This window comes from Coloeus monedula, assembly GCF_965178545.1.
Source record: "Coloeus monedula genome assembly, chromosome: 1".
Lineage (NCBI taxonomy): Eukaryota > Metazoa > Chordata > Aves > Passeriformes > Corvidae > Coloeus > Coloeus monedula.
Genome location: NC_138781.1, coordinates 148,583,572 through 148,609,245, shown reverse-complemented (window position 1 = coordinate 148,609,245; position 25,674 = coordinate 148,583,572). Strand labels below are relative to the sequence as shown.

The following is a 25,674-nucleotide window of genomic DNA, read 5'->3' as shown; positions in this document are numbered from 1 at the left end:
GCACTACTCATCCCATATTCCCAATGGTGTGAGTTTGGTGGGGAGAAATTATAAGTTCTGCCACCCTGTCGCAAGCTGGGGAAAAAAAATTATTAGTTGTACTGGTAACTTCAGTATTTTATACCTGCCAAAGAGCTGTCTTTCCAATTACGTATTGTTTAAATGCAACATTTGTGTCTTTTAAAAGATACTATTTAAATAAGGATATGTTTTCATAACTTCATGAGAAGACATAATTTACCTGACTTACGGTTTCTTCAAATGCTTTTATATAATGATTAAGTTCTCTGTCCATTGTAGCATATTCTAACATGACTTTTTCCACATTGTTAACATCTTCTTCATCATCTGCAAAATAAAATATGTGGGACATGGGTGATCAATTGTATTATTTTCAGGCAGCATTTTTTCTTTACAAATATTTTATTTACAAGAATTCATGTTCTGAATATCTAAAGCATTTTTAAGTCTCAGCAGGTGTTTTCAAGCTACTCAAACATATACTTTTTTTCCCATTTTGCAACTGTAATCTTTGACATTTCTTGGGTAACTTGAACAAACAGCTTACTCAGAAAGACACTTCCCTGGCTTCATGTGAACGAGAGAGAGTATGTGTAATTTCATCTACCAACACCTAGTCATTAGGCAATCAGGATATTTTCTGCAAAAGTTGTATTTCATGACTCATCACATTGCCTCAGAAATAGTCAGAAGAAACTTAAATGCCCTCTCAGTACAGTATAGTTCACAGCTATAATTAGACCCCTTATCCCCAATAAACACAGCTACAGGAAAATCAAAACAGAGCCAGCATTTTATAACACAGGAAGTAATGGAAGAATCAACAGCATTGGTGATTCAAGCAGTAAAATTCTAATTGCTAGGGAAAATCAATTAACACAAGTCATGTGATTAGTAATTCATATCCACTTTTATTCTCTTCTGCATTCCTCCTAATTCCACTCCTTTAATCTCGAACTACACCTTTGCTTTCCTCTTCTAATATTGCTGTGCATCTGCTTAGATAACAACCCTCTGTAGATGCTACAGGGCTGAACAGCCATAGCTGTATATTCCTGACACAGCTGCATGTACCACACCAAATACTTCCAACTGCGGGAGGACAGCCAGCCACAAGCCCTGAATCCATGCAGGAAATTAGGAAGTTAGGAAACCTAAGTTTAAACTTCTGCTACTTCCATTTATTCCTGCCCTGCAGTTTCCAGGTATAGAGAAAGCAGCTGGAAGCAGCTAGACTGTGAAAGAGCCCCAAGGTCTGCCATGCAGCTTTAGGGGTTGCAATTTCATGGAGCATTCTTTAAAAGCACTTAAGTAGCCAATCTGTGCTGCTACTTTTAGGAGGAAAATTGTAGTACAGCTTTGTAAATTACTTTTTTTGTGAAGAAAGGAAAATGTGTTCTGATCTGGCAAGCTGGTACATTGCTTAAGTTGCTAACTATGTTATTATGTTAGAACACAAAAATCCATCTCTGCAGAAAGCTGACACAAAGTATTGTACATGGCCATCAGTTTGGGAGCAAAATCTGAAACACATTGCTCAGGGACAAAAACATCACACCATATGAAACCGTGATGGATCAAGGAAACAAAGGAAAAGTGCTAAGATATATTTACACAAAAGAAGTTACATAATAAGCTATACTATTTTGTGAACATGGCAATTACAGTCATGATGTTTCCCTTAATTATATATAGGCTTGGTATGTATCCATTTTTCATTAAGTAGATGAATGGATACTGCAGACAGAATCTTGGCATTCCTGCAACTTTATTCTGAATAATCAGCATTTCCCTCTCCCCTTCCCCTTCCCTCCCACCCAGTTTCCATGCCCTAGCTGGTAACTATGATCATACTATTTTTCCTTCCTGCTAGGAAGCATATGAAGTGCCTCCTTCAAGGCTGACACAAAGGACACTCCATGAATCACAGGAAAGGTTTGTGTAGCAAGTAACTGTCATTCTCCTCCCATGGCCAAAATGAATCATATCCACAACATAAAGAAACTACAGCAGCCTAAATATTTTTTAAATTTTTTAGGGGAAGAGAAGTGCATTGTTAAATACCAAGAAAGCTGTATAAATGCTGTCATTCCTAATAGTTAAACTTTAGGTAAAGAGTAATAATGTTGCATGCAACTTGAGAAATGTATTAAAACAAAGCTCAAAGAGGTGGAACACAGCTTGGGCAAGAGGTACATTATCTCCAACTACATCCTGCTCCACATTCTTCCTGTACTGATTGTTCCACCCATCCACCAGTCTGCTTTAAGTCTCAGTACTGTTCACTGCTGTTTCCCTCTTGCTGTTCTTTCACACACGTTACACATCCTAGGAAATTGCTGACTAACACACAATCACAGCCTGCCCTTGGAGACACTATGGACATACAGACAGATCTGAAAGACACTGTACAGGTCAGCTGTTGTCCATACCCTATTTCTGCTCATTGACAGATGCTAAAGTCCATTTTCTGTCTGAAGTTCAATCCATAGTGCGCTGAGAGCTAAGAGGAAATCTCCTATGTTGTTCCTAGCCACTTACCCCCCCATCTCTCAAACAAGATTTGAAAGAAAACTTATATTACAAGCTATTCTATTTGCCTTTTAAAAACTCTCATTGTTCTACATTACACACAGAATAACCTGCTGTGCAAGGCTCCTCAGCTTTCCCTTCCCCTGAAGAGCCAAGAGCATTTCTGCTCGTCCCTAGTAGGGAGCAGATGCAGGGCAGAGCTTGGGTGCACATGGTAACTGTGGGTGACTGTATGGGGGCGTAAAGTTTTACAGCTCACCAAGGCAGGGATCCCAGCACCTTCAAGGTGCCTTTACAACAGACTCCATCATAGACTAATCAGAGCACACCAGCTGATGTAATCTTACTAAGGAACAAGAAATTAGAAAAGAAAATACTTTTCTCTCCTCAACACCATCCCACAACTCATTCTCACAAATCCCACCAACCCATTGGTTTAACAGCACTACAGTATCAAAAATAATTAAAATTTAATAATCACATCAGGCTTTTGAAAGATTCAAAAGGCATTGTCTGTCATTCACTCTGCAAGCCCTGCTGAAGCTTTTGTTTCATATATGAGTATGACAGTGGAGATTCACCATAAAGAGATTCAAGGCACTGGCTGACTCTCTTCCAGCAGACGAGGAACACACTGACTGCTGAATACCCTCCAGCCAGACTCCAGCTACAAAGCCAGACAACTCTCCAAAGTACTCAAACCTTGCACTCTGCAGGCCAACAATCTAGCTTAACACCAAAATCAAACACTTTGCAAGTGCTGGATGAGTGCCTTTCTGTTATCTAATCAAAAGTTATCCTAATCTTATTTCTAATTCATATCTAAGGAATGCATTCCAAACTCTGCATATGCTTTTAGCTACTGCCACGAAATACCATTGAAGCGCATATTGTAGTCTCCTTGTTATCTAGACTAAAGATGTTGAGTTTAGTAAGCATTTCTTCACAAGTCATTTCCCTCCCCACTCAGAGATTACACATTTTGCAATATTACATTTTTTAGTCACAGAAAGCCCAGTTCAAGGCCATCATTTCATTTTCAAAGGCCCACGTGCATCATGTTAAAATTAGCTGGCTGAATATGCACAGTGTGCAATTATGAATTCCAGCTCACACAACTTTATGATCTCTTATTATAATGGAAACAGGGATATTATTCTGAAAAGTCTCCCTAAAAATTAAAGAACAAAATTACATAAAGTGACTTGCAAGGTTTCAATTTCTCACTTCTAAAGAGACCAGTCATGCTTCAGTGCCTTAATGCTGATTTAAACCACAATCAGTCAAGACTAAGTTATGTATCATGAACCCACAGTGTGGAATACAGTCAAGTCAGCACTGATTTAATACATCCTATAGTAACACTCATCTAAAATTTATCCAAAACTTGCATTTCCTAACATCTGAGTTCATATTTACTTTAGTTTCCTGTACACATCCACAAGTTAGCAAAAATTCTAAAGATTTTTCACAACTACCACTTTCTGTGCGCAAGTTACCACATCAGTATTTGCTTATTTAGGGTATTTTGGCTGCCCTGCAGCCAGTACACAGCAATCTAAATAAGCATTCACTTCCACCACAGACTATCTTAAACACAAAATAGTCTGCAATACCATAAAATTACAGGAAGGCTCCAAACTTACAAATACAAATGTACTTAAAATGAATGCTTAAGCACAATGTGGACTAAAATGAATACATATATACTCTCCTATCTTGATAGTATTGGCTAATAAAAGTCAAAATTTCAATTTAAAGAAAGCAGGGTGTGTCAGTTCTGCCTCTGGCACTACATAATAGTCTGTTTTGAAATTTAAGGCTACACGCTGGTTTTCCCATGATTCAAGGCAGAAGAGGAATGGTACACCATTGCCCAGAAATTTTGACAATAAATTTCAGGCTTTTAAAACACTCGTAACACAAACACCCATCACTTGAGCCATCAGCAACAGTGGTAGTAGGCAGTTGTCTTCATATGCCCCAGCAGCAGATAAAATACACACTTTGCCAGCAGGTTTCAAGTTACTGCTGACAGCAGAGGAACACAAGCTCTCCAACTCCTTGATTTAGTTCCATCTTCTGGAGGATAAAATACGTCCTCAATTCAGGATAAAGCTAAGTATTTTTGCTGTCGTTTTCAGTAAGTCCTTCATTTACAAATCCAAGTGTTAAGACTCCCCTCTGCACCCCCAGTTCAGGTCTACGCAAAACTGTTGATAATTCAAGTTGGACAGTAGATCTTGAAAAAAACTCTCAACCAACCCACACTCTTTCAGAACAGATTCACAACACACTTGGAGACGACAGTAGTGATGCTCAGAAGTGAGAGGATACAGACCTACGTAGGAGAGCACTGTCTCATTTTCCCTGTCTGTCTAGACAGGAGTGAAGCCTGCCACAGCACTCCAGACTACAGAGACCAAGAGGTACCTAAACAGGACACTGATTGCTTCTGAAGCACTGAGGGTACATAGTCACTTTTTCTCCTGTAGATACATGGACAGCTACTCAGAAAACTCTAGTCAAAGAGCTCTTTTTAAATGTCATTTCCCTGACCTGCAACATATTTTATCTATTAGACTGCAGAAAGAGCAGAATGCTAATCCAGAAAATTCTAAACTAAAAGAAATGAGAAGCCATACAAAGGAACAGCAAAAAACTGGAGAAAATCAAATTCATCTCCTGAATGCAGGTGTCTTCACATAGAGAAATGATTGAAAGTAGAATGCCCAAAATATCTCCATGGAACTGTCTGGATAGAGAACTAACCACTGCAATTAGTAAGAGAAGAAAAATTACTGCTGATAAGAGGGGCAACAACCATACAGGGAATGGCAATTGGTGGAGTAAAGGGGAATTTGGGGCAGTAATCACAAAATTTCCCTCCATGTAACAGTCAGAAGCTACTTACTGCTGAGGCTAGTCATAATGAAACCTCCACCTTCTCAGGAAATGCCTTAACTGGGCTGTAGAGTATTTGAAGCCATATTTCTCTTGCTGTCCCCTAACGAAGCCACTCTTTTTTGCATAGAATGTTTTCATGCACACAGAGTTAGAGACTGAGCATGCATGAATGATTTTAGAGACCAATACTTTCACCTAGATACCAGACTCCAGTGAAGTGGAGGTGTGTCTCACTAAATTAAATTACATGAATGACAGAAAGAGAAACCTATGAGGTAAGTGGCCTGGCTTGAGCAAGGGGTTGGGCAAGATGACCTCCAGAGGTCCCTTACAGCCTCAGCCATTCTGGGTTTCCATGACATTCTTCAATATTCAACAACCTCACCTGAAAGCCATTTTTCTGGAAGATGGTGAAAAGTGAGTTCAAGCTCAAGTTCTCTCAAGCAAAGAAGGAGAGTTTCCAGTATTCTACCATGGAAAAAATCTGAGTAGAAGGAGGAAAATTGAGAGGAGCACTTGAGGCAGGACTAGGAGTACTTGTAAAGGAAAGACCAGAACAGAAAAACACAGGTTGCACCAGACTTATCACTTGTGAACGACATTTAAAGTTTCATCTTAATTTCTATTGGGCTTCTGTTAAGAAACTGCAAATTAAATTGCAATACTCGAATTTAGGTCAAGGATTTTCCCGTACCTGAATAAAGTCTTCTGAGGTTGTATTTTGGAAAAGAATGGGCTGTGCTTTTCAGTCTGGATTTAAACATTCAATTTATCCAGCAAGTAATGGGAAAAAAAATCTTCAATTATCCATTTCTCTCTGCTTCATTTTTTTTTTTTTTCAGTCAGTTGAGCCAAGAGTGTCTGTTAGATTACAAACTATGCCTGATGAAAAAACTCTTGTCTTGTATTACAAACCATTTCCTTGTAGGCTATGACTGTCTAAAATAGGAACAGATGAGAGTCAGTGGCCCAGGAGGCTCCTGCCAATCCCATGGAAGAGAAACCCAAGTACATTATATTGTAGAGAGTCAGAATTTCAACAGAAATGGACCATGCATGGTCTGAACACCCACCTTGAAACATCTCAGTTGCTGAGTGCCCAGTTTGAAACATCTCAAGGGGCCAGCCTTTCCAGCGAGTGGGTGTTGCACACATTCTGAAAACAGTCATCTCAGAGTGGGCACAGGGAAACTGAGGCACCCAGCATTACTAACCACTTTTGAAAATAGCTGTATTATTCTATAATAACCATGACACTTTTGCTCAATGTGAAACTGCCCTAAACTCCATCGCCAGCAGAACAAGGCCAACAGTGCTTTTGAAAGCAACTTCCTTACAGTACTTATTTTTCTCCAGACTACCAGGAGAAGGCTAAAAAGCTATAATGATCCCAGTTTAGACGTGAGAGCAGTAGCAAGGATCTATGAGACCAGGAATATCGGCCACAGTACCCAATCAGACTGCAATGTAAAGAACAGCATTATCTCTGAACACCAACTGACACTATACTGAGCTAATGAAATAAGCAGGGTTCTCACACAGAATTTGATTTAGCAAAACACTCCAACATGTGCTGACTTGCTTTGCTGTATAAAATCCAAAGTAAAATATTATTCAACACAAATAGTGATGGTTTAATTTAGGCAGAGGCACACAAACAATACAAAGACATAAACTAATCTCTCATAGCAGTAAGCATACTTTGCTATGAAACAGAAAAATAGTTTTTATATATATATACATATTTTTTGCTATTGTAAGCTCTGTACTTGATGACTGATGCAGCACCAAGACATGAAGACAGGCAGCATGCACACAAGTTCCCAAACAAATCTGAACTTTTGCTTGACCAAACTATAAGGCAAAAATGGGCTTTTGCTTGACTACACACTAAGGCCTGTACAATTCCCAGACTACTTCCCTCCCTTCAGACAAAAGAGACCAGCACTTGACCAGCACCTCTTTTCTCCTTACTAAATTCCAAGCACATGGTGAGGTTAATCTTTTTTTAACCAATAAATGCCTAGTTAATTTTACAGAAAGACTAATCTAAAGTTAACAAAGACAATATAACTGGTAAGCAGAAGCACTGAAAGGAGGATAAAGCATTCACAAGATGAAACAGTTTTGAGCAGCAACTTAAGCTCTGCACTATCATAATTCTACATCAGTTTCCTGTCATTACTGTGATATCCATCCAGAATTACAGTTCTGTCTTCAGCAAATGAGTACATCTGCATTCCTCCACACTATGTCCACAAGCTCAAGAACAGAAACAAAAGTTATGCTGTCAGACAAGCAGCAAGAAAACACCAAGGCTGAGGTTTGTGTACATTTTCTTTGGCAACAAAGTGAGTTTCACAGGTCATTTCCCTAGGCACTCATCCCTGCTGTTCCTCTTATGTTCGTCCTCTGCCGCTCACCAGCCAGGATAATATAGCCTTTCATAGGGTCATACTATAAATTGGATTAATGAAACAATTCAAGCTAAAAATAGCAATATGTCCTCCAAACCTAAACCTATGCTATTCCAGTAATGGAATCTGAAGTGCAGGTATTCAAATGGCTGTACCAGTACAATTAAGGGGGTAGCAAACTGCAGCAGGGTGGAAATGGGGGGGGAAACTTCCTAAATCAACTTATTTGCCAAGAAAAAGGTAAAAGAACCACACCTGTGTATTTTCAAAGTAAGCACAAGGCATACAATATCTTCTTAGAGAAATCTCAGCAATCTCTCATAAAATAAACAGCAAACCTCCCCAATGTTTTCCTAAAATATATATATATAAATCTAATATATAATATATATAATACATACATGCATACACACACACACACACACATACACATATCCTGCTCTTCCCAGTGGATTTCAACATATGATGAAATTAAGGCTGAAAACAACATTTACTATTTACTACTAATTTTAATGGAAAAGGATTTTCCTATGACTAACAAAATGTTTCATGCCTCTGGAGGCATGGACACATCTGCACCACACAACAGAGCCTGGTTCAGTGCCCCAAGCTGCTGCTGTCCTTGCCTTACTCAGAAGGAGAGATGGGAGGGCTGGGAATATTTTAAAATAAGGGGTTTAGTGCTGTCCTTCTACCCAATTCATCCTCTCAGAACTTGCTAAGGTAACACTGGAATTAGGGAAAAATTTTCTTGAAATATTTTCCCTTACAAGGAACAGGGAAGTATTTGTTAAGGTCTTGTAATTGGTACTCTTTGATCTCTCAGAATACTTAGTAAAACTGATATTTAAAATGAAGAATTTTATTTCAAGACTTTTAATGGGTCTTTACCGTTTTATAAAAGACTCACAGGCTGCTTTATCTATGATTCCTCTGGAAATGAATATCAGCAAAATAATTTTTTTTTTAATTCCAACAAGTTCATTTCTAACTTGTTAGATCTTTTTAAATCACAATTTCTTCTGTACTACTCAAGACCTCTACTGGCACATTATGAGTTCTACAGAGATAATCCATGCAGTTTTTATTTACAAGTCAACTGTATTAATGCTTTCTCTTGCCAAAAAACCAATTCTTCTCATATTTTAAATTGCACTGACAGGTGAAAAATAAGTATTTTGGTGTGAAGTGCAAGTCTGTCTCTAATAAAAGGCATGATTGTTATGAGCCAGAAGTAAATAATATCATCAGGTTTTTCACAAGAAAAACTTTGCTTGTGTTAATGAACCAATTATATTTCTCATCTCAGAGAAGCTCATTCAAAGAGTACCTTCATTAAACTAAATGCAGTAATTACTTAGAATTTCCTCCATTTAGGGGAAACGGGAAATGGGTTGGAAAGACTTTTCAGAAAAAAAAGTATCAGTAAGATACGAAAATAAGCCCTTTTCACCCAAGACCATCAAAATTCTCAGAAACATTACTTCTCTGTCCCAATGTGGAGGCAGCCTAGCTCAGAGCTAACAAGCCCTCATCACAGCTTATTTAGTCACTGTAATGTTTCAGTAAATGTAGCTGTCTTGGTTCTGGGCTCAAGCTAGTATAATATCTGAGTCTGATGAAGCTACTTCTGAGCTGAAAACTGCACAAACTGGACTTGTGGCACCACAGGAAACAGGAGCCACATGCTGCATCCGCACTGTCCTAGGCAGACGCGGGGCCATGACGTAGGACAGAGCATGGGACAGTGGCCTCCCAAAGCAGCTGAGGGCTGGATCGTGCACAGGTCTCACCCTCAGTCCCTTACTGCACACAGGTCAGTCCTGTTGCTGTGCACAAAGTGCTCAGCAAAGCTGAGTGACCACCAAAGTGCCCACCAAAGCTGAGTGACCTGCTCTCTGCAGGTGCAGCGCACACAAAGCCCCATGAGCAGACTGCAGTGTGCATGAGCTCTAGTACAAGGGAAAGCAACACAACACATATCAAACAGGAAGGTAAGACCAAGATAATCCCCTCACTCCAAGACAATCCATCACTGTCTTATTTCAGCACAGTTCAGTGGTCATAGTCACATTCACACACACAAAAACCCCACAGAATCCAAGCTAAGTTTCTGCAACCAACTGCAACAGCTTCATGCAGACACAAACAAACACTCATCAAGCACTCAAACGTTAACATTACCAACCCAAAATGAAACAGATGGGGGAGGAAAAATGCCAAAATATGTCTGGTTTTTAAATGCCCAGTATTTTGATTAGATGCTTAAAACATTTTTTTTTTTTTCTCTGAACCCACACAGCCTCCCAATCTAAGTTCTGATACTTCTGCTTCTACAACCCTTGGCATTCCTGACTTCAGAATTTAGAGAAGGTTATCAGTAGCCCCAGACAGAGCATGGCTGTTCTTTTGCTAACCAGCTGGGGCATTGGCTGTATTGCAGCTGAGCAGCAAGCTCAGGGTGGGAAAACAATCCAGTTTTATAGGCAGCTTTTGAGACAAATCTGGCTGGCAGGCAACTCCACATTTTACACCACTGTGAACAAAGTAGTGAAGTCTCTTAAAACAGAGCTGACCAGTACATAAAGGAATAAACAAAAGACAAATCAGATTCATAATATACAGCTGACAATAGAAAGGTTGAAGTTTTAAAATCAGAAACAGTCTGATCAGATTCTGTCAGATTCTCAGAAATGTGAAGGTTACTAGAAATTGATACGAGTATCATCTCCAAACTTAATTTTTGAGAACGCAGATACTTCCATGTGCTTTGGATATTCTCCAGTTTCTGCTGAAGAGAACTAACAGACAGAACACAACCAAGGTTAAACTAAAGCAATCTATAAAACCAGCGTCTCATGCAAGCAAAGGTCAGGTGATGTTCCTCATGCGAAACATCCAATTCAGCATGAATCACATATTGATATGACACTTGAAGTGCCAACCATGCCACAGTACTAAAGTTAGGGCTTTCAGAGCCCGTAATTTCTCAAAATGACCAAAAAAACCCCAAAACCCCAACACAAAAAAAAAACAACCCACATAATCCTCTTTACACAGACTAGGCAAAGGCAAAGACTGCACACAAACTTTAAGTGTAATGAAAACCAGCATTTTTTTCTGCCTCTAGCAGGCTTCCTTTGCATAAAACCTCTTCTGTGAATTGGCAGATCTCCCCTTTTTGGCCCAAATTGCTGGTATGTGGCATTCATTCTGCTGCTTGAATGCTGGTAACTGACAGAGCTAAATCTTTCCATTGCTGAAATTTCATTTCCCACAAAATTCATACAAAAAATTTGTCCTATTACAAGGAGCTGCTACTTTATTATCATGTGGAAAATGAACATCTCTGTCCAAAAAAAAGCCATGCAAGTCTGTATTGCCTGGGTCTCTCATACACACACAAATATTTATGATTTTGAGAGGAAACAGGAATTTGTTTGACGGCTTACAGTACACCTCGGATTATGGTCTCTCAGCGTGTTTTTTAGATAATGCTGTTATCTTTGTCCATAGTAGGAAAGAAGGAGCTTTGAGGGGCCTCGTGGCTTCTCAAGGGGTAGTTTTGAAAAAAACAGGAATATAAACTGAAAATGAATGTGGAAATGTTCTGTAACTAGATAAGAAGTAAAAGGCTGCCTGTTCCATACTTAAACAGAACTGGTAAAATATGACAGCTCTCAGTCATTGTGTTATTAAAATAAATTAAATTCAGAACCATAGGACTATGCTTGAGATTTGTATGGCTAACACACACTAGTTGAGAGAATTTTCTCTCCTTTATACTGATATGCTCTTGAATTTTTTCAATTTAAAATCTGTTTTTCTAAAAAAGTGATTGGGCCAAGTCTGTACACAAAAGTATATTCAGTGGAGAAATCTTGATTACGTTGAGACATGAGGCCAGACTACATACCTTTAACAAAGCATGGATAAAATCTAAAAATACCAAGAAAATACATAATTTGAATGAGTTATGGCATACCTAATTCTCTCAAAAACAGCTGTGAATTAGATCCACACCCGCAAGTAATGAACTTCAAAAAATGAAGTCTTGTGAAAATGTCACATTAATCTACCCATGCAGTAAAGAGTCTACTCACCCACTGCTTACTAAGATGATTAGTAAGGAAATCACAAGTTAAACTTTATTCATCTAAAGAAAAATAGGGAAGAGGTTGCAAGGTTGATTTAACTCAGAAGATATTATTGTCACTTGACATTTACATGCAATGTATAATTCCATTCCCACTTACAGTCTGGGGAAAGCCTGTTAAAATTACTTCCTTAATGTGTGAACACTTCTTTGAATTGTGTTCTTTTCATCTGCCACCTTCTCCTTAAGCCAGCTGGCTCCTTTTGTTAAGCCTTTTTAATAGGAAAGTTCATTACATGTAATTTAGAGAGCAGTTTGAGATTGCCACCTTCTATTGAGCCCTACTGCACATGCATATTTCAGAGCACTCTATAGTATATGTTCATAGTGTCAAAAAGGCAAAAGGTTCACATTCGTATGCTGAACAACTCTAGCATGGGACTAATTGGAATGACCACATCTATCTTCTCATTTTCATCCACATGGACCACTCCTCCTTCCATTTACATGCCAGACTACTCTTCCCCTTTGTAAAAGGTAACACCTTTGTGGCAACAACAGAAGTTGCTTACATGGAAACACCACTAGGAAGGCATTCAAGTTTCTTTTGCCATCTAGAGAATGATCAGCATACCGTCCTGCTTAATCCTGTTGCTGTGGCTTTCTTATTTCTTATTTTTCCTTGTCCTTCATTACACATTTCTTTACCACTTGCTCCTCTCCCTTTAGTCTTCCTTCTCATCCAGTTCCCCCATTCCCACTTTTTTTTCCTGAGCACTTGCTAGTCTACTTTTTGATTCTTTCTCTATGTCCAAGTGCTATCTTCCCAATGATTACAGTCTTTGGGGGTCACCTCTTACTTTCTCCCATCCTTTTATGTAATAGCAGCTCTAACAGACTCATAGCTGTTGGTTTTCTTTTATTGGCATAAAGGTCCATAAGCAAGAAAAAAAACACAAACTGAAACAACAATAACAAAAAAGGGCTTAAGTTCCCCAGTCATTAGTAGTAACTGCTGTGTACTGCACAGTTTGGGAACTAACCTAACATAAACACTGCCTGAGGGTGGCTGGGCAGTGTGAGTGACAGCAATTACTTGGTTACTACGTGCCCTACATAAAATGTGCTGTATGACGCTCACCAGTAATGTCAGACCCTTGTTCAATGTCTATGAGGGTACAGGGATTGTTCTGGTTTTTATTTTGTTTTAAGAAGGGGCTGACTGTATGCTGACAATTTTGCAGATGCATCCCTATCTTTAATGGCACATAGTGTATAATTCAGGCAAAGACTCTAAACAAAACAAGCATGAGACTAAATCCTGCTAATTGCATTTTACTTCAATAAGCTCTCTCAGTAATTCAAAGAGCGAGCAACACAAATTACTCATGCCTGGAAACTGGGACTTACACCCAGACTGACTAAAGTAGATCAACTTGTGAAGTTAAAAGATGTTAAAGGTGACTTGTTCACGATCTACCACTACCATCTTGAATATTTCTGAACATACTGGGCTCTTTGATTATCAGATAGAAATGTAAGATCCAGTGCCTGAAAACTGAAACAAGAAAGAAAACACAAGGTTGAACAGTTTATTCTGAGATAGGATGGATTCTTCAGTGGACCTATTGCTGAACTGTGGGTTTCACTGTGAATTTTCTTTCCGTAAGCAGTTCTAGTAGCACTTTTTTTGAATCAGCGTAAAACTTTCCCTCTTCCCATAGTATTATCCCACTAATTAACACCAGACTACCCTCCTGTAGACATGGTTGTGGATCCACTCATAAACTTCATCTAAGTGCAAATCCTCCTTTAGTGCCCTGAGTGTACTTTAGTGGTTCAAACCATTTCATATCACCTGTAATTGTTGGATCACACCTACAGTTGTGATACTTCCAATTTGTCAATTCACAAAAGGCAAGGACGATATCTTTGCCATGGTATCTTCTGCTGCCTTTTATTTCCCCTGTACATATTTTTTCCCTAGCTACCTATCTGCTACTCTTTCCAATCACCTACCACCATTACAGACAATTCGCATTATTTTACATTCTTGTAACATAATTTCCCCAGGTACAGATGACATAAGCAAAACCAAAAGTGAATACCTACACAGGAGTTTGAGATATTCATACATCATCCCAAAACACTCCTGATGCCTTTTTTTATAGAAAGGAAACGTGTTTTGTGAACTCCAGTGACTTCTTCAAGGCCACAGGGTGATGCCAGTTTGAAAGCACAGTTAGTCCCAGCCTTGAGGACTCAGAAAAATTAGACTCAAGAGCACCTCAGTTGTTTTATCTCATTCATATAATGCTATTATGTGTTCCTTGTTCTTCTTCTGAAAAAATGGGAAAGAAAATGAGAAGGGAAACAAAATAATCTATGAAAATCATAACTAAAAATGTTTTAAAGCTCCAGTTCAGACCACCAACCGTTGCCTATCCGCCAAAGGATAGTATTTTTCCTAGCTCTCAGTGTCAATAAGGAACACAAAAGTCTTGCACACAATTCTGACTGATAAAGCAAACATTCAACTTTAAATTCCTGGAATTTAATCAGTCCATATTACAATCTTTGTTCCTCAATGGAGCGTCAGAGCTATATAACATTGCTGTACATTTCATAAAACATGTCATAAAACCTGGCTATGAGTCAGAGTTGGTTTGGGGGTTTTTTTATCTGAAAGTATTAAAAAGCCTCTAGTAATTAATTCTATGTTCACTTACAAAAAAAAGTTATTTGAGCAGAAAAAAAAAAAGGTAAAAACTAGTAACAAGTTCTTGAATTCTTGAAGAGATGAGAAAAGAGACAGGAAAAGAAAGGAAAAAAAAATGAATTAAAAAAGTGCCCTGTATCTATTGGTACGGATCTGGAAGAAGTTTCAGAATGATCATGTCTACATAAGGGCTTCTTTCATGTTTTGACCAGACACTGAGAACATGTCAGCACAATGCTTACTTTTTACCCAGATAAATCTTTTGCTAGTAGAAAGAATCAAAATAAGAAATACAATTGCTTTATATTCTTAATCTTTCTGAATGCTGCCAACCCCAGAGTTTTTCCTACTTTTGTGGTTTCCTCTTCCCTCCCCAGTTATTTAGGCACACAATTAGATCACTGAGAGCTAAATACCTATCTACTTAAATTGATAAAAATTGAAGTCTTCAGAGTGGGTTCTTCAAAGCCCACACTACTTTCTATATATACCATATGCCTCTACATTGAAGCAGGAGTTAGTGGTATTTTCTTATTGCCACATTTCTGTAGCAGAAATACAATGATAAGAAAATGACAGATTTATATACTACAGAGAATATTTTCATACAGTAAATTACTCAGATAAAATATTCCTCTTTGGCTTTTGTTCAAAGAGGTTGATTTATCTTTGTGCTAAAGAGCCCACACAAGACCTCTGCAGTACTTCATAGTATTTCTAAGCTGGAACAGACCATCAGGATCATTCTTCTGATCTCATGCATAGCAGAGGCCAAAGAACCTCACCCAGCAATTTCAAGCCTATAACTTACAGCTGTAAGCTCACTCATTCTCTCAAGGTTATCACTAGCACACAGAGGGTCTCCAAAAAGGTCTACACAGCATTTAAATCCCGCTTATGATCTATTTTGAAGACTACTGAGATTTTATGAGGTCTAGGACAGAGAAATTTATAGTAACTACGGGTACATGAGGTAACCCACCAGGCGACCGCAAATCTCTCTGACTCATAATGACCTTTGGGGGAGAAAATTATCCACCGCCTTAGAAAAATACATAAGAAAATTGAATAAATATTCACACATACATATGCATGTATTTGACATCAGACACTGTGTAAATACCACCTACCAAAATCTGTAAAATAAAACTGTGCAGTATTCATCTGAGCATTCGTAAGTGTTTAGACAAAGCCCAGGACTGTTCAGCTCTGACCTTCTGCTCAGGCGCATGTTGTCAGTACATTTCCATGAGAACACACTAAGGACAGCTATTCAGCAAGCTAATTTCACTATGTATGATACTCTCTAGTTCAACCGCAACATACCACAGTCACATATTCAAGAATAAATGCATAAATGCAATGATCTGTATTGATCTGATAATACAAATTCTCTTTCTATTAATCTCAATCCTTCATTTATATTTTATTGTCACTACATGTAAGAGTACAGTGATATGACACCAACACCTGTATATCCATTCTACGAGTGACTTCCAGAGTGCCACAGCAGGTAAAAGAAAAAGGAAAGCCTCTGCTGCCACCTAAAGGGTTTCTCTTTCCTTCGAACCGCTAAAGTTGAGATCAAACATACTTGATGCACTCAGCTTAATGAGCACCCAAACTGAAAAAGAGCCATCAGAACAAAAGCATGCTGCTTAATATAATAATATAGCTGCTTAATATGGCTTTTTACAGCTTAATGTAGCTGCTTTCCCCTCACTGCACTGTGTTCTTGCAGGCAAAATTACAGCTAGGAAAGAGTAACAACACTACATATTTGTTTCTTCCCACTTTGTAAGATTACAGACTACAGTCAGAGTGGTTTTGGATAAATATAAAAGAACACAAGTCTTTCATTACAAGTAATATTTTTCTAGATTTTGAAACAAGGCACATTTCCAAATTCTCCTTTTTCGGACAACTTCTTTAAAGAACAGCTTCCAGAACCAATCAGAGTATTCCAGCAACAGGCTCATCAGTGCTGGATACAAACACTGTAAGTAAAGAGAGGTAGAACAAAAAATTAATCCAACCCTCTCCTCTCAAAATTTTTATATTGACTGCAGAGCATAGTGCAAAAAAATGTAACTTTTTTGTTTTCAGAAAAGCATTTCACAAGAACTCAACCAGTCTTTCTTGTTTCAAAGAATAAAATTACTTGAACAAATACTGCAAGTATTACATCATATATCTACCTACTTCAAGAAAACGTATTTTTCTCATTGTTAGTTGAAAGGTTAAATACATGTAAAACAATACAAGAAGCACAGCACAATAGAAGAGAAGGATAAGTCAAGATTAAAAGCACATCTTTCCTAAAATGATTAATCTTAAGCAAGGGATTTAAAGAAAAGCAAAATTAGTAATTTTGAGAAAAGGAATCTGGAACATTTTATTTCCCATACCACAAAATACAAGCTTACTTTAGACAACAGGAAATGAACTTCCCCAAGAAGAAAGATGTAATTTTGGTGCCTACATTGAGTTAGTGCATGTCACCAATTATCATCACAGACATTGGTGTAGCAACAAATCAGACCAGTGAACAAACAGCTTCAGGCAGAGAAAAACCTGGGGTTAGAATAAAACTGTGAACAGCATGGTATCATGAGGAAATTCTTGCAGCTTCACAGGAAGCATCTCACAGAGGTCAGCACAGAAGGATGAACTTCATGCATCATTGGCCTCTCTTCATTTTCTACAGTACCTTCTCATAATAAGAAAACATTTCTGTATAGCAACTGTCAGTGAAAAGTCATTTATCTCCAGGATGGACCTTGACATTCTACACTTACATTCTCCAACAAGAAAACAGAAAATCTACACTTAGGTTCTCCAATAAGAAAAAACCTGTATTCCTGCAGTGCATATAAAACTGTTTGCTACTTTCTTCTCACTAGCACCTTCACAGGTAATATGGACTTAAAAGTGAAAACCAAGGTCTGATTTCTCATGAAGAGTCCCTGCAACACAGGCCACAGCTTTGACCATTACGAAGCCACTGTGAGGTGGAGACTTGACCAAAACACCATTCATATAAGATGGAAGGCAAGATGTGCAAGAAAATATCTTGACATGGCTTATCTTGACTGGACAAGAACAGAGCAGCAAGGCAAAGTTTATCCTGCTCATTTCCTCAGTCAGACGACCTTCATGCTCACACCTTTTCCTCAAGCAAGTTGCAAAGTGTCATTCCAGCCTAGATGCTACAGCCTGTTCTCAGGACAAGTACCTTACGTTTGGATTATTTTTATGAAGCACAGTGACCTCTAACACCATGGAAACGAAGAGACAGTAAACATTTTAGAAGCACAGGTGTCAGCAGGTTAATTTCTGGATTCCAAAATAATCACATCATAGTCATTTCATGCACAAGAACTTTGCCAGTGCCAAGATTCATGGTACGATACTGCAGGAATCCTGCATTTGAATTTCCAAGGAAAAATAAGTTAGAAAAAAAAAAAAAGAACAAAGAAAACAAATTAACCAAATCATTTGATATTCAAACACAGCCACAGAGTCCATTTTTACACTGGAGTTTATACCATTCCAAGTAGAAGTTTTAGGTCAATGACAGAGAAACTTTCATGGAAAGGGTGCCTCTCTCAAGAATGAACAAACTTAGAATCTTCAAGAGGGACTGTTTTAGGCTGCTGCAATGGGTTTAGAAAGTCACTGCAAAGAATAGTGGATATTCCATATAAACTCATCCAACTGTCTATCAAAAGGCTGGCAATAATTTCATAAAACAAGGCTAACGACCATGTCTGTATGCTCCACACTTCTTCCTATGTCAACAACCCTCAGCAACATTTAGAGCTGTTCTTGTTAAAACCATTCTAAGTGAGCAGTGAGATAAATCAAAGTAATGTGGGTAATCCCACAGGGTTAAATCTACATGGAAAGATCCTACATTACCAATGACTGTTTAGCTAGTATTGAACAGGCATGATGACACAAGTGGATCTCAATCCATCTGGAGATGAGAAAGTAGTCAGAAAAGGAGGACATTGCACATCTGAGATGCAATGTAGTACACATGAAGAAAAGTGCAGAAGCAGCCCTGGGACAAGGGGAACACACAAATGGGATAAGCAGACAGAACTGAGGTAAACTCTACTGGCAGAAGGAGCAGGTTATGCAATGAGCAGACAAGAAGGAAAAGCCAGAGCTGTAACTCTAACTTAATCTGGGGAACATGCCAAAGAATCATATCACTAACAGTTTTAAGACCCCTGAGCATGTTCTCTACATACTGGTGAGCAGCAAAACCCTTCAAATGATGTTAAGAAGAGAGGAGGAATTCTCAAGCAGATCCTGATAGTGCTACAGGAAGATCACTGATACATACACATGGCAAACAGCCACGGGCAACAGATGACCATGACATTTTCAGCATGTTTTTGAAGAAAAAGTAGCTCTTTTCTTTTTCCTCAAGCAAGATTATAATTCACCTGCAGTAACTGCTTCCCAAACAGCTACTCCACACCTTAGGGCCTCTACACTTCATAGCGGGAATGTGATGTGTGGCTGGAAGGAAGTCCCAGACATCAAGGAAGCATCTTGCTTTCTACTAGAAAACCCATCCAGCTAATTAGACAAAACTCTAGCTGTTCACTCTTTAAAATGCTTTTCAAAAGTTTTATGCTAAGAAATTCTTATCTTGTCTGTAGTTAGCATACTCTCCAGACCTCCCAGTTATTTCCCATTTGTACTGGACAATCCTCCCAGCTTGGGCTCCAGCCCCTACAAAAGCAACACCCCATCTAAAGAGCAGCTGCTGTCTGGAAGCCTGGAGATAACCCTGAGTTAGATTTCTTCATTCCAATATCCACAGCTCTCCATACTTTACAATCCCGTATTCTTGAGAAAGTTCTGCTGCTTTCTCATGAAGAGTCACCTGAAACTGGCATCCTCAGTGAGCTGACCAAATTTACATCCAAAAACTCTGAGCAAAGCTGGGGATGGATGTCTGTCATGGATACACCAGATCTATCCTGGGCCAGCATTTGTACCATAATCAGCACATCAGTCAACACTGCATTGCAGGTTTCACTAATTCCAAAAACAGAGAATAAAACTTATCATTCAAGTATTTGACACAGATGTCCATCAGTGCTTTCTAACTCTATAGAACTACTTCAAGTAGTTAAGACAGTTCAGCAACCAAGAGAAGTTGAATTAGAAGTGCAAACAGCTGTTCCTCTGTGTGCAGAGGTGTCAACATAAGGCTTAAAGTTCAATACTCAGAGCATTACAATTCAGAGAAGTTGCCACACAAGTACTTGTGACAAGTGACTTAATGAATTCTCACTCTGCAACCACACTACTAAAGCTCAAAACCAGAATGAGGCAAGATTTAGAAAGATGCAAATTATAGTAGAACTGAGATGATTTTACTTGCATTATAATTGATTTTGAACAGTGTCATCTTCATATTCTTAAATCTATTAGGACTCCAATCCAGCAAAGGATATAGGCACACACTTTAGCTTTAAAATATACAGACCCTCAGAAGGTTGTGGGCCACTGATGAATATCAGCATGTCTTTTCCTTCAGTATTTTACTAGGCTGGGTCACAGAACATCCAAGAGTACTTTGAGCATAGACAGAACATATGAAATCAACTGCACAGTCTGGTTTTTTGCTTACATCATTTATTTATATAGTAACTTTTCAAAATGCTTCTATACAGCAACAGTGTACTTTAAATAAGAGAAAAATACAACCGTTAGATGATGTCAGTTTCTAAAAGATAATCAGCAGAAAGACTGAGGACAAAAGATTTATCTTTGTTTTTCATTCATTAAATAAAATGAGTTTTTAAATTGGCTGTTTCCCCTTCACATTCAGTTTGCTGAAACTAATTTTCACCTCTAGATACAGATCCTTAACCACTTACAGGATCCTTTAAAATTTTGTCTCTTTGCCAGCACATGCTCACAACAACAGTGTTCAATGCTAAAAGTCACCACGTTCTCAAATGACAAGGAGATCTTAATCAACAATTTTACTTCATGGACATCAACAAAATCCCTTAAAAAATAAAAGGTTTTCAGGATCAGGTACATTAAAATTATTCTGCACACAGTTAGCTATTAATAACAATAGCCTTATTAATAATAAATAGCCTTATTTTTCTAAAGATTGTACAAGTTCATGTATGAGCAATGCCTGACCCAAATATTTAACACAAGTAATTTCTTTTCATAAATCTATACAGGAGTAGAACAAAATAAACATTTAATAAATACACTTAACAGTAAATGTTTTTAGAATTTGGTTTGTGGAGAATAGGAATTAAGAGAGAAAAAATCACTCACTGAACTAACTTTGTTGTCTTATCAGTCATTTATCTTAAGAAGCAAATGTAATTTTTCTCATGTACTTGCTATGAAAAATTTTGTTACTATTCACAAAAAACAGCATAGTCCAATATGAAACACTAAAGGAACAAAATACATCCACAGAAAAACTGCTCATAAAATAAAATAAACAGTTGCAACAGAATTCCTTGCTTCCACAAAGCCTGGCAATGAAACCTGTCAGAAGCTGGACAGTCAGATTTCGCAAAGGAAATTAAAGCAAATTGCAAATGAGACAGGAAGAACACAGAAATATATTATCTAATGCTGTCTCAAAATTAAATTAGTATTTTGCCTCAGAACATGAAGGCAAAGTAGGACAGATGAGCAATAGCTCTAGAAACAGAAATTGCCACATATGAGCTGGAGGTAGGAGCTGAACAGTCAAGTCCAGCAGATCAGATGATGCTAATTCTAAAACACTGAGAGTTTAGCAAAGCATGTCATGCCACAGAAACCCAGCATCTCTCCTGATGGCATTCTGTAAGGAACACAAGAACTTGAAGTCCAAGCAGAGTAGTCAGGGGAATGAAAACCAAACCTTGTAAAAGTGACGACCTTCACTATTTGTTCATTCCAAGTACATACATCTGCAAGGAAAGGTGTAGGAGTAAAGAAGACAACTGTTGTAAGTAAAAACGTAATCTGGAACACCAGACCAAAGAAGTATGACCTACAAATCCTTCAAATCTGGAATACCTTCTCTGTAGAGCAATGGGATGGACTACGATAATAGATCATGCTTAATAATTTTATAACCATGATTCCACAGGAAAGTTGCCTCTGCTAAAATAAAATGTGTTATGGTCTAGGTAAGAGCTGTTTTCCAGTCACATGATGTAACTTAACTGTAACCAGGTATTTAATCAGGAGTAATCTCCTCCTCTCAGGATAGAACGCAAAAATGGTCCTTTTGGTTACTGAGTTAAATGAAAAAAAATAATTTCAAGCTTGTAATTAAAGACTAATGTGTCAGAAGCATGTAAATTAGGAAGAGACATTTCCTAGGAGTACAAGGCACAGACTTACACCTGCAAACCTGCACAGTTGAGCTTAGATGGCTTTACATTCCCAATAGGAATGCAACAGGAGCTTCTAGTAAAAGCGAAATTAATAAAAGCTTTTAATTTTTGTATAAATAATTAATTTCTGTGGTCTTGGGGATGAAAGAATTCAATATATTCAATGTATTTCCATGCATTGCTTATGACAAAGTAGGAGAGATGGTGACTGCTAAAGCAGAGGGGAAATGGAACTGGTTACATGAGTTTTATGTCAAAGGGAATCCCCAGCTGACTGCTCAGATGAGCTTTCCATTTCCTCTACCTGCTAGAAATGACATGTCAATTGTCTCTGAGAGCAAAAAGGTCAAAGGAGAGAGAGCTATCACACTAGACAATGAGAAAAACATTCATCTTCATTGTACATAATCCTTGGCTTAGGTGAATGCAAGATTTATAATGAACAGCTGAGCTTTTCTTTCAGAAGATTCTTGTTCTCCACCCTCTGCTCTTTATTAAAACTATCGGGGTTTGGAGCTTTAAAATTTTTATTTTTTCCTAGTGAAAACCCTATCACAGATCTAAGATGTGATGGGAAATGAGCCAGCTAATGCTGGTCTTTGAAAAGTGCAGTGTCTTTTGCCGTGCCCCTTTTACTGTGAAATAGCAATGACAAGACTGTTGGCAGTAATTATAGATTTGAAGTACCCCACCTTGTAAATGCCCAAACTGAAGCACCCCAAAAAAAGGCCTGATTTTCAGGACAGACGGCATTTAAAAACTGCATCCCCTAACAGGTGTCTCAAGCTTTGTATTCAAAAACCTTAGCACTATTTTAATACATTTTGCCCTAAATGTCAAATAAAACACACACAAAGAAGGAGCGTAAGAATGAAAACTCATTTTATTCACCCACTTAAGGGGCCTTCTCCATCTGATTCAGCAACGTTAAAGTTTCTACAAAGCTGTGGAGTAACAACCACTGGAACACAATTAGTCTTGGGTGCTACAAAAGCAGGGACAGTGTTTTTCTGGTATTTACGTTTTCACTGAATTTATCATTTAAATGAAATCTTTAAGTGAAATGATTTGTCTTGGGGTGACTTGATGTTGTATTCCCTATCACTGCACTATCCCCAGAAATTAGTATACATGCCTTTCTATGCCTTTAAACTGAGCCTGAGAGGGGAGAGAGAAAAGTGCACTTTTTCAAAGCAGTTTGTTTTCATGTTCCGAGTACACAGAGATAAAACCTGTCTGCTTCTGCCGAGAGAGGGTGAGGAAGCAGCCTGCTTGCTCTCCAGCCAGCTTTCAGCCAGTTTTTTTCCAGCTCCTTTTCCTCCAGAGAGTTGAACTTTTGTTTTCCTGGGACTTCGGGTTTTTTTTCCTTTTCTCTCTGCTGGACTGTTTCAACATCAAAATACATCAGGAGGAATTTCCACCAAGGCCTTGGCCCTGGAGGGGGGCCCACCACCCCGTCCCAGCTCCAAGGAGGGGGAGAGAGAGACTACGGACAGACTCTGAAATTTTCCCAGGTTTTTCTCTCCACAGCAAGAGATTGTATTATTTAGTATTATTATTCTTTTCCTGTGTGTTTGTTAACTAAATAGTTTTTATCTCTTTCACTTTCCTTCGAGGAAAATTCAATTTTTCCCGAACCTGGTAGGGAAGGGGTGGTTTGTGGCCTGCTTCTCTCAGGATGTATTTCTAAGTTTGGCCAAACAGGCACATGATTGTAATGAAAACACCCTGGCCAAGCCAGAAGAGCTACAGCTCCTATAATAAAGACAGATATTAAAAGTTACTAAGTCAAAATACATAGGTCTAGGACTCATCTGTCAGATTCAGGACACAATACAAGAGAATATACTTACTGAAACTTTCCACAAGGTCAAGGGCAACCTGAGTAGCCACATCCATTCCAGAGTTGATGTAGGACTGGCAGTTTTTCAAAGAAGAAAGAGCAGAATCAATTGCATTGAACGAGATTCTTGGACCACCTGACATCTCGAAATTGTCACTCTAGAAATAACAGGGAGAACATATTAAAAGCAGTTTACACACAGAGAATTTGAGAGAGAAGACGTAAGTTCTAATAGATAGCTAACCATAAAGCAGTGTCAACAGAACTACTGAAACATTAGGGAGCAGGGATGAAAGCTCCCTAGATGTCCGTAATTTCAGTGAAAGTGCAATTCATCACAGGTTTTCAATTCACCTCCTATTCAGTATTAAGCAAAATTACACCACTAAAAGCAACTGGCAGTATTCATCTGCTCATTCCTACTGCTAAGTCACAGTGAAGATCAAACTCCACGATTATGTCTGCTTGAAAACTACTGCTCTATTTACAATCCAGAGGAAGATCCAAAAAAGCCCATGTGCCCAAAAACCTGTCTGGGTTTTATAGGCATATTATCAATTAGGCTAGAAAGAAATATGATTTCTCACATTCAATTTAGCTTCATCAACAGTTGGCCCTTGGAAAAAATAATCTAACAAAGGGCCACTCTACTAAGAATGTACGTGGTGGTAAAACATCTAGCAATGTTTTTAAATAAAAGCCTGTCTTAAAAAAGCTCCCTCCTTCTGCCAAAGATGCTACGAACTTTTGGTAACCAGATTCCATTAGCACAAAATAAAGTCACACAGGTACCATTGTTTATCTGCCTTACCTCCCCCTGGCTTTGCAATACACACCCACAACCTACATCCTCATGGGGATTAGCTGCTCTGTCATTAATAGAACCTTTGGGTGGTTTTGCTTATGCTGTGCCTATCATCCTGCTCATATCTGTTGGTTTCTTCTCAAAAATCCCCAATTTCTGCTCTTCCTTCTTCATGCTTTGCCATAACCCACTCAGACAACATGCAGCTACTGTGAGAAACATGAACCTGGTGTGCAGAATTTTATACTTCAAGTTTCAGATTAAAAAAATTCTGGTTCGGCTTTAGATACACCAAAAAAGGAAAAATAAACACAACAAAGCAGAACTCTTAGATAGACAGAAATACTGCATTAGTCCACGTAAAGAGTAACTAGTATGTTCAAGGACTATATTCAGATGCCATTGGGAGAGATAGAGAGCAGAATCCACAAACAAATTTGGGGTATACCAGAAGGGGAAGAGTTGTTCTATCAAAAACAGCCTGTAACAGGCTATAATCCAACAGCAATCTGGAAAACATCTAAATAGAAAGTACAACGCTTTTCCCAAGCTTTGTATACCTAAGGTTGTATCTCCCTCTACTGCTTTCCCTGAGACTCCAGAACTACATCTTGTGCTTCCCTTAACCTAAACAACATTGCCACGTTCCTCACCAGTATCATGCAGACTATGAGACCTGAATACCTGCTGTCTCCTAATGTTTATTTCCTATCTTTTTCTTTTTTCCATTTATAAAATGTGCTTGGCCAGTCAATACTATCTTCTACTACACCATCTTTATGTCATGTGCTTCCAGCAACATTTTAACAACAGTTCAACCTCACCACAAACTGAACTTCTTAATGACAGGCAAATTGGCCTTCCTCTCTATCGCCTTCTAAAGGTGCATCTTTCCACAGATGCAGCAGGCTTAAACTACAGCTCCAGTTATGTCAGCTCATGC

General features: G+C 38.4%; 1 protein-coding gene across 1 annotated transcript in view; it reads right to left on the bottom strand.

The window, feature by feature from the left end:
- The window catches only part of NSMCE2 (NSE2 (MMS21) homolog, SMC5-SMC6 complex SUMO ligase), a gene marked incomplete at its 5' end in the record, with an annotated part of 130,904 nt that overhangs the window by 103,169 nt on the left and 2,061 nt on the right, over nt 1–25,674 (bottom strand). Inside the window, 2 exons of the mRNA XM_082295016.1 lie at nt 242–348; nt 23,937–24,084. Coding sequence (XP_082151142.1) covers nt 242–348; nt 23,937–24,084 — 255 coding nt within the window. The remainder of the gene's footprint in view (nt 1–241; nt 349–23,936; nt 24,085–25,674) is intronic.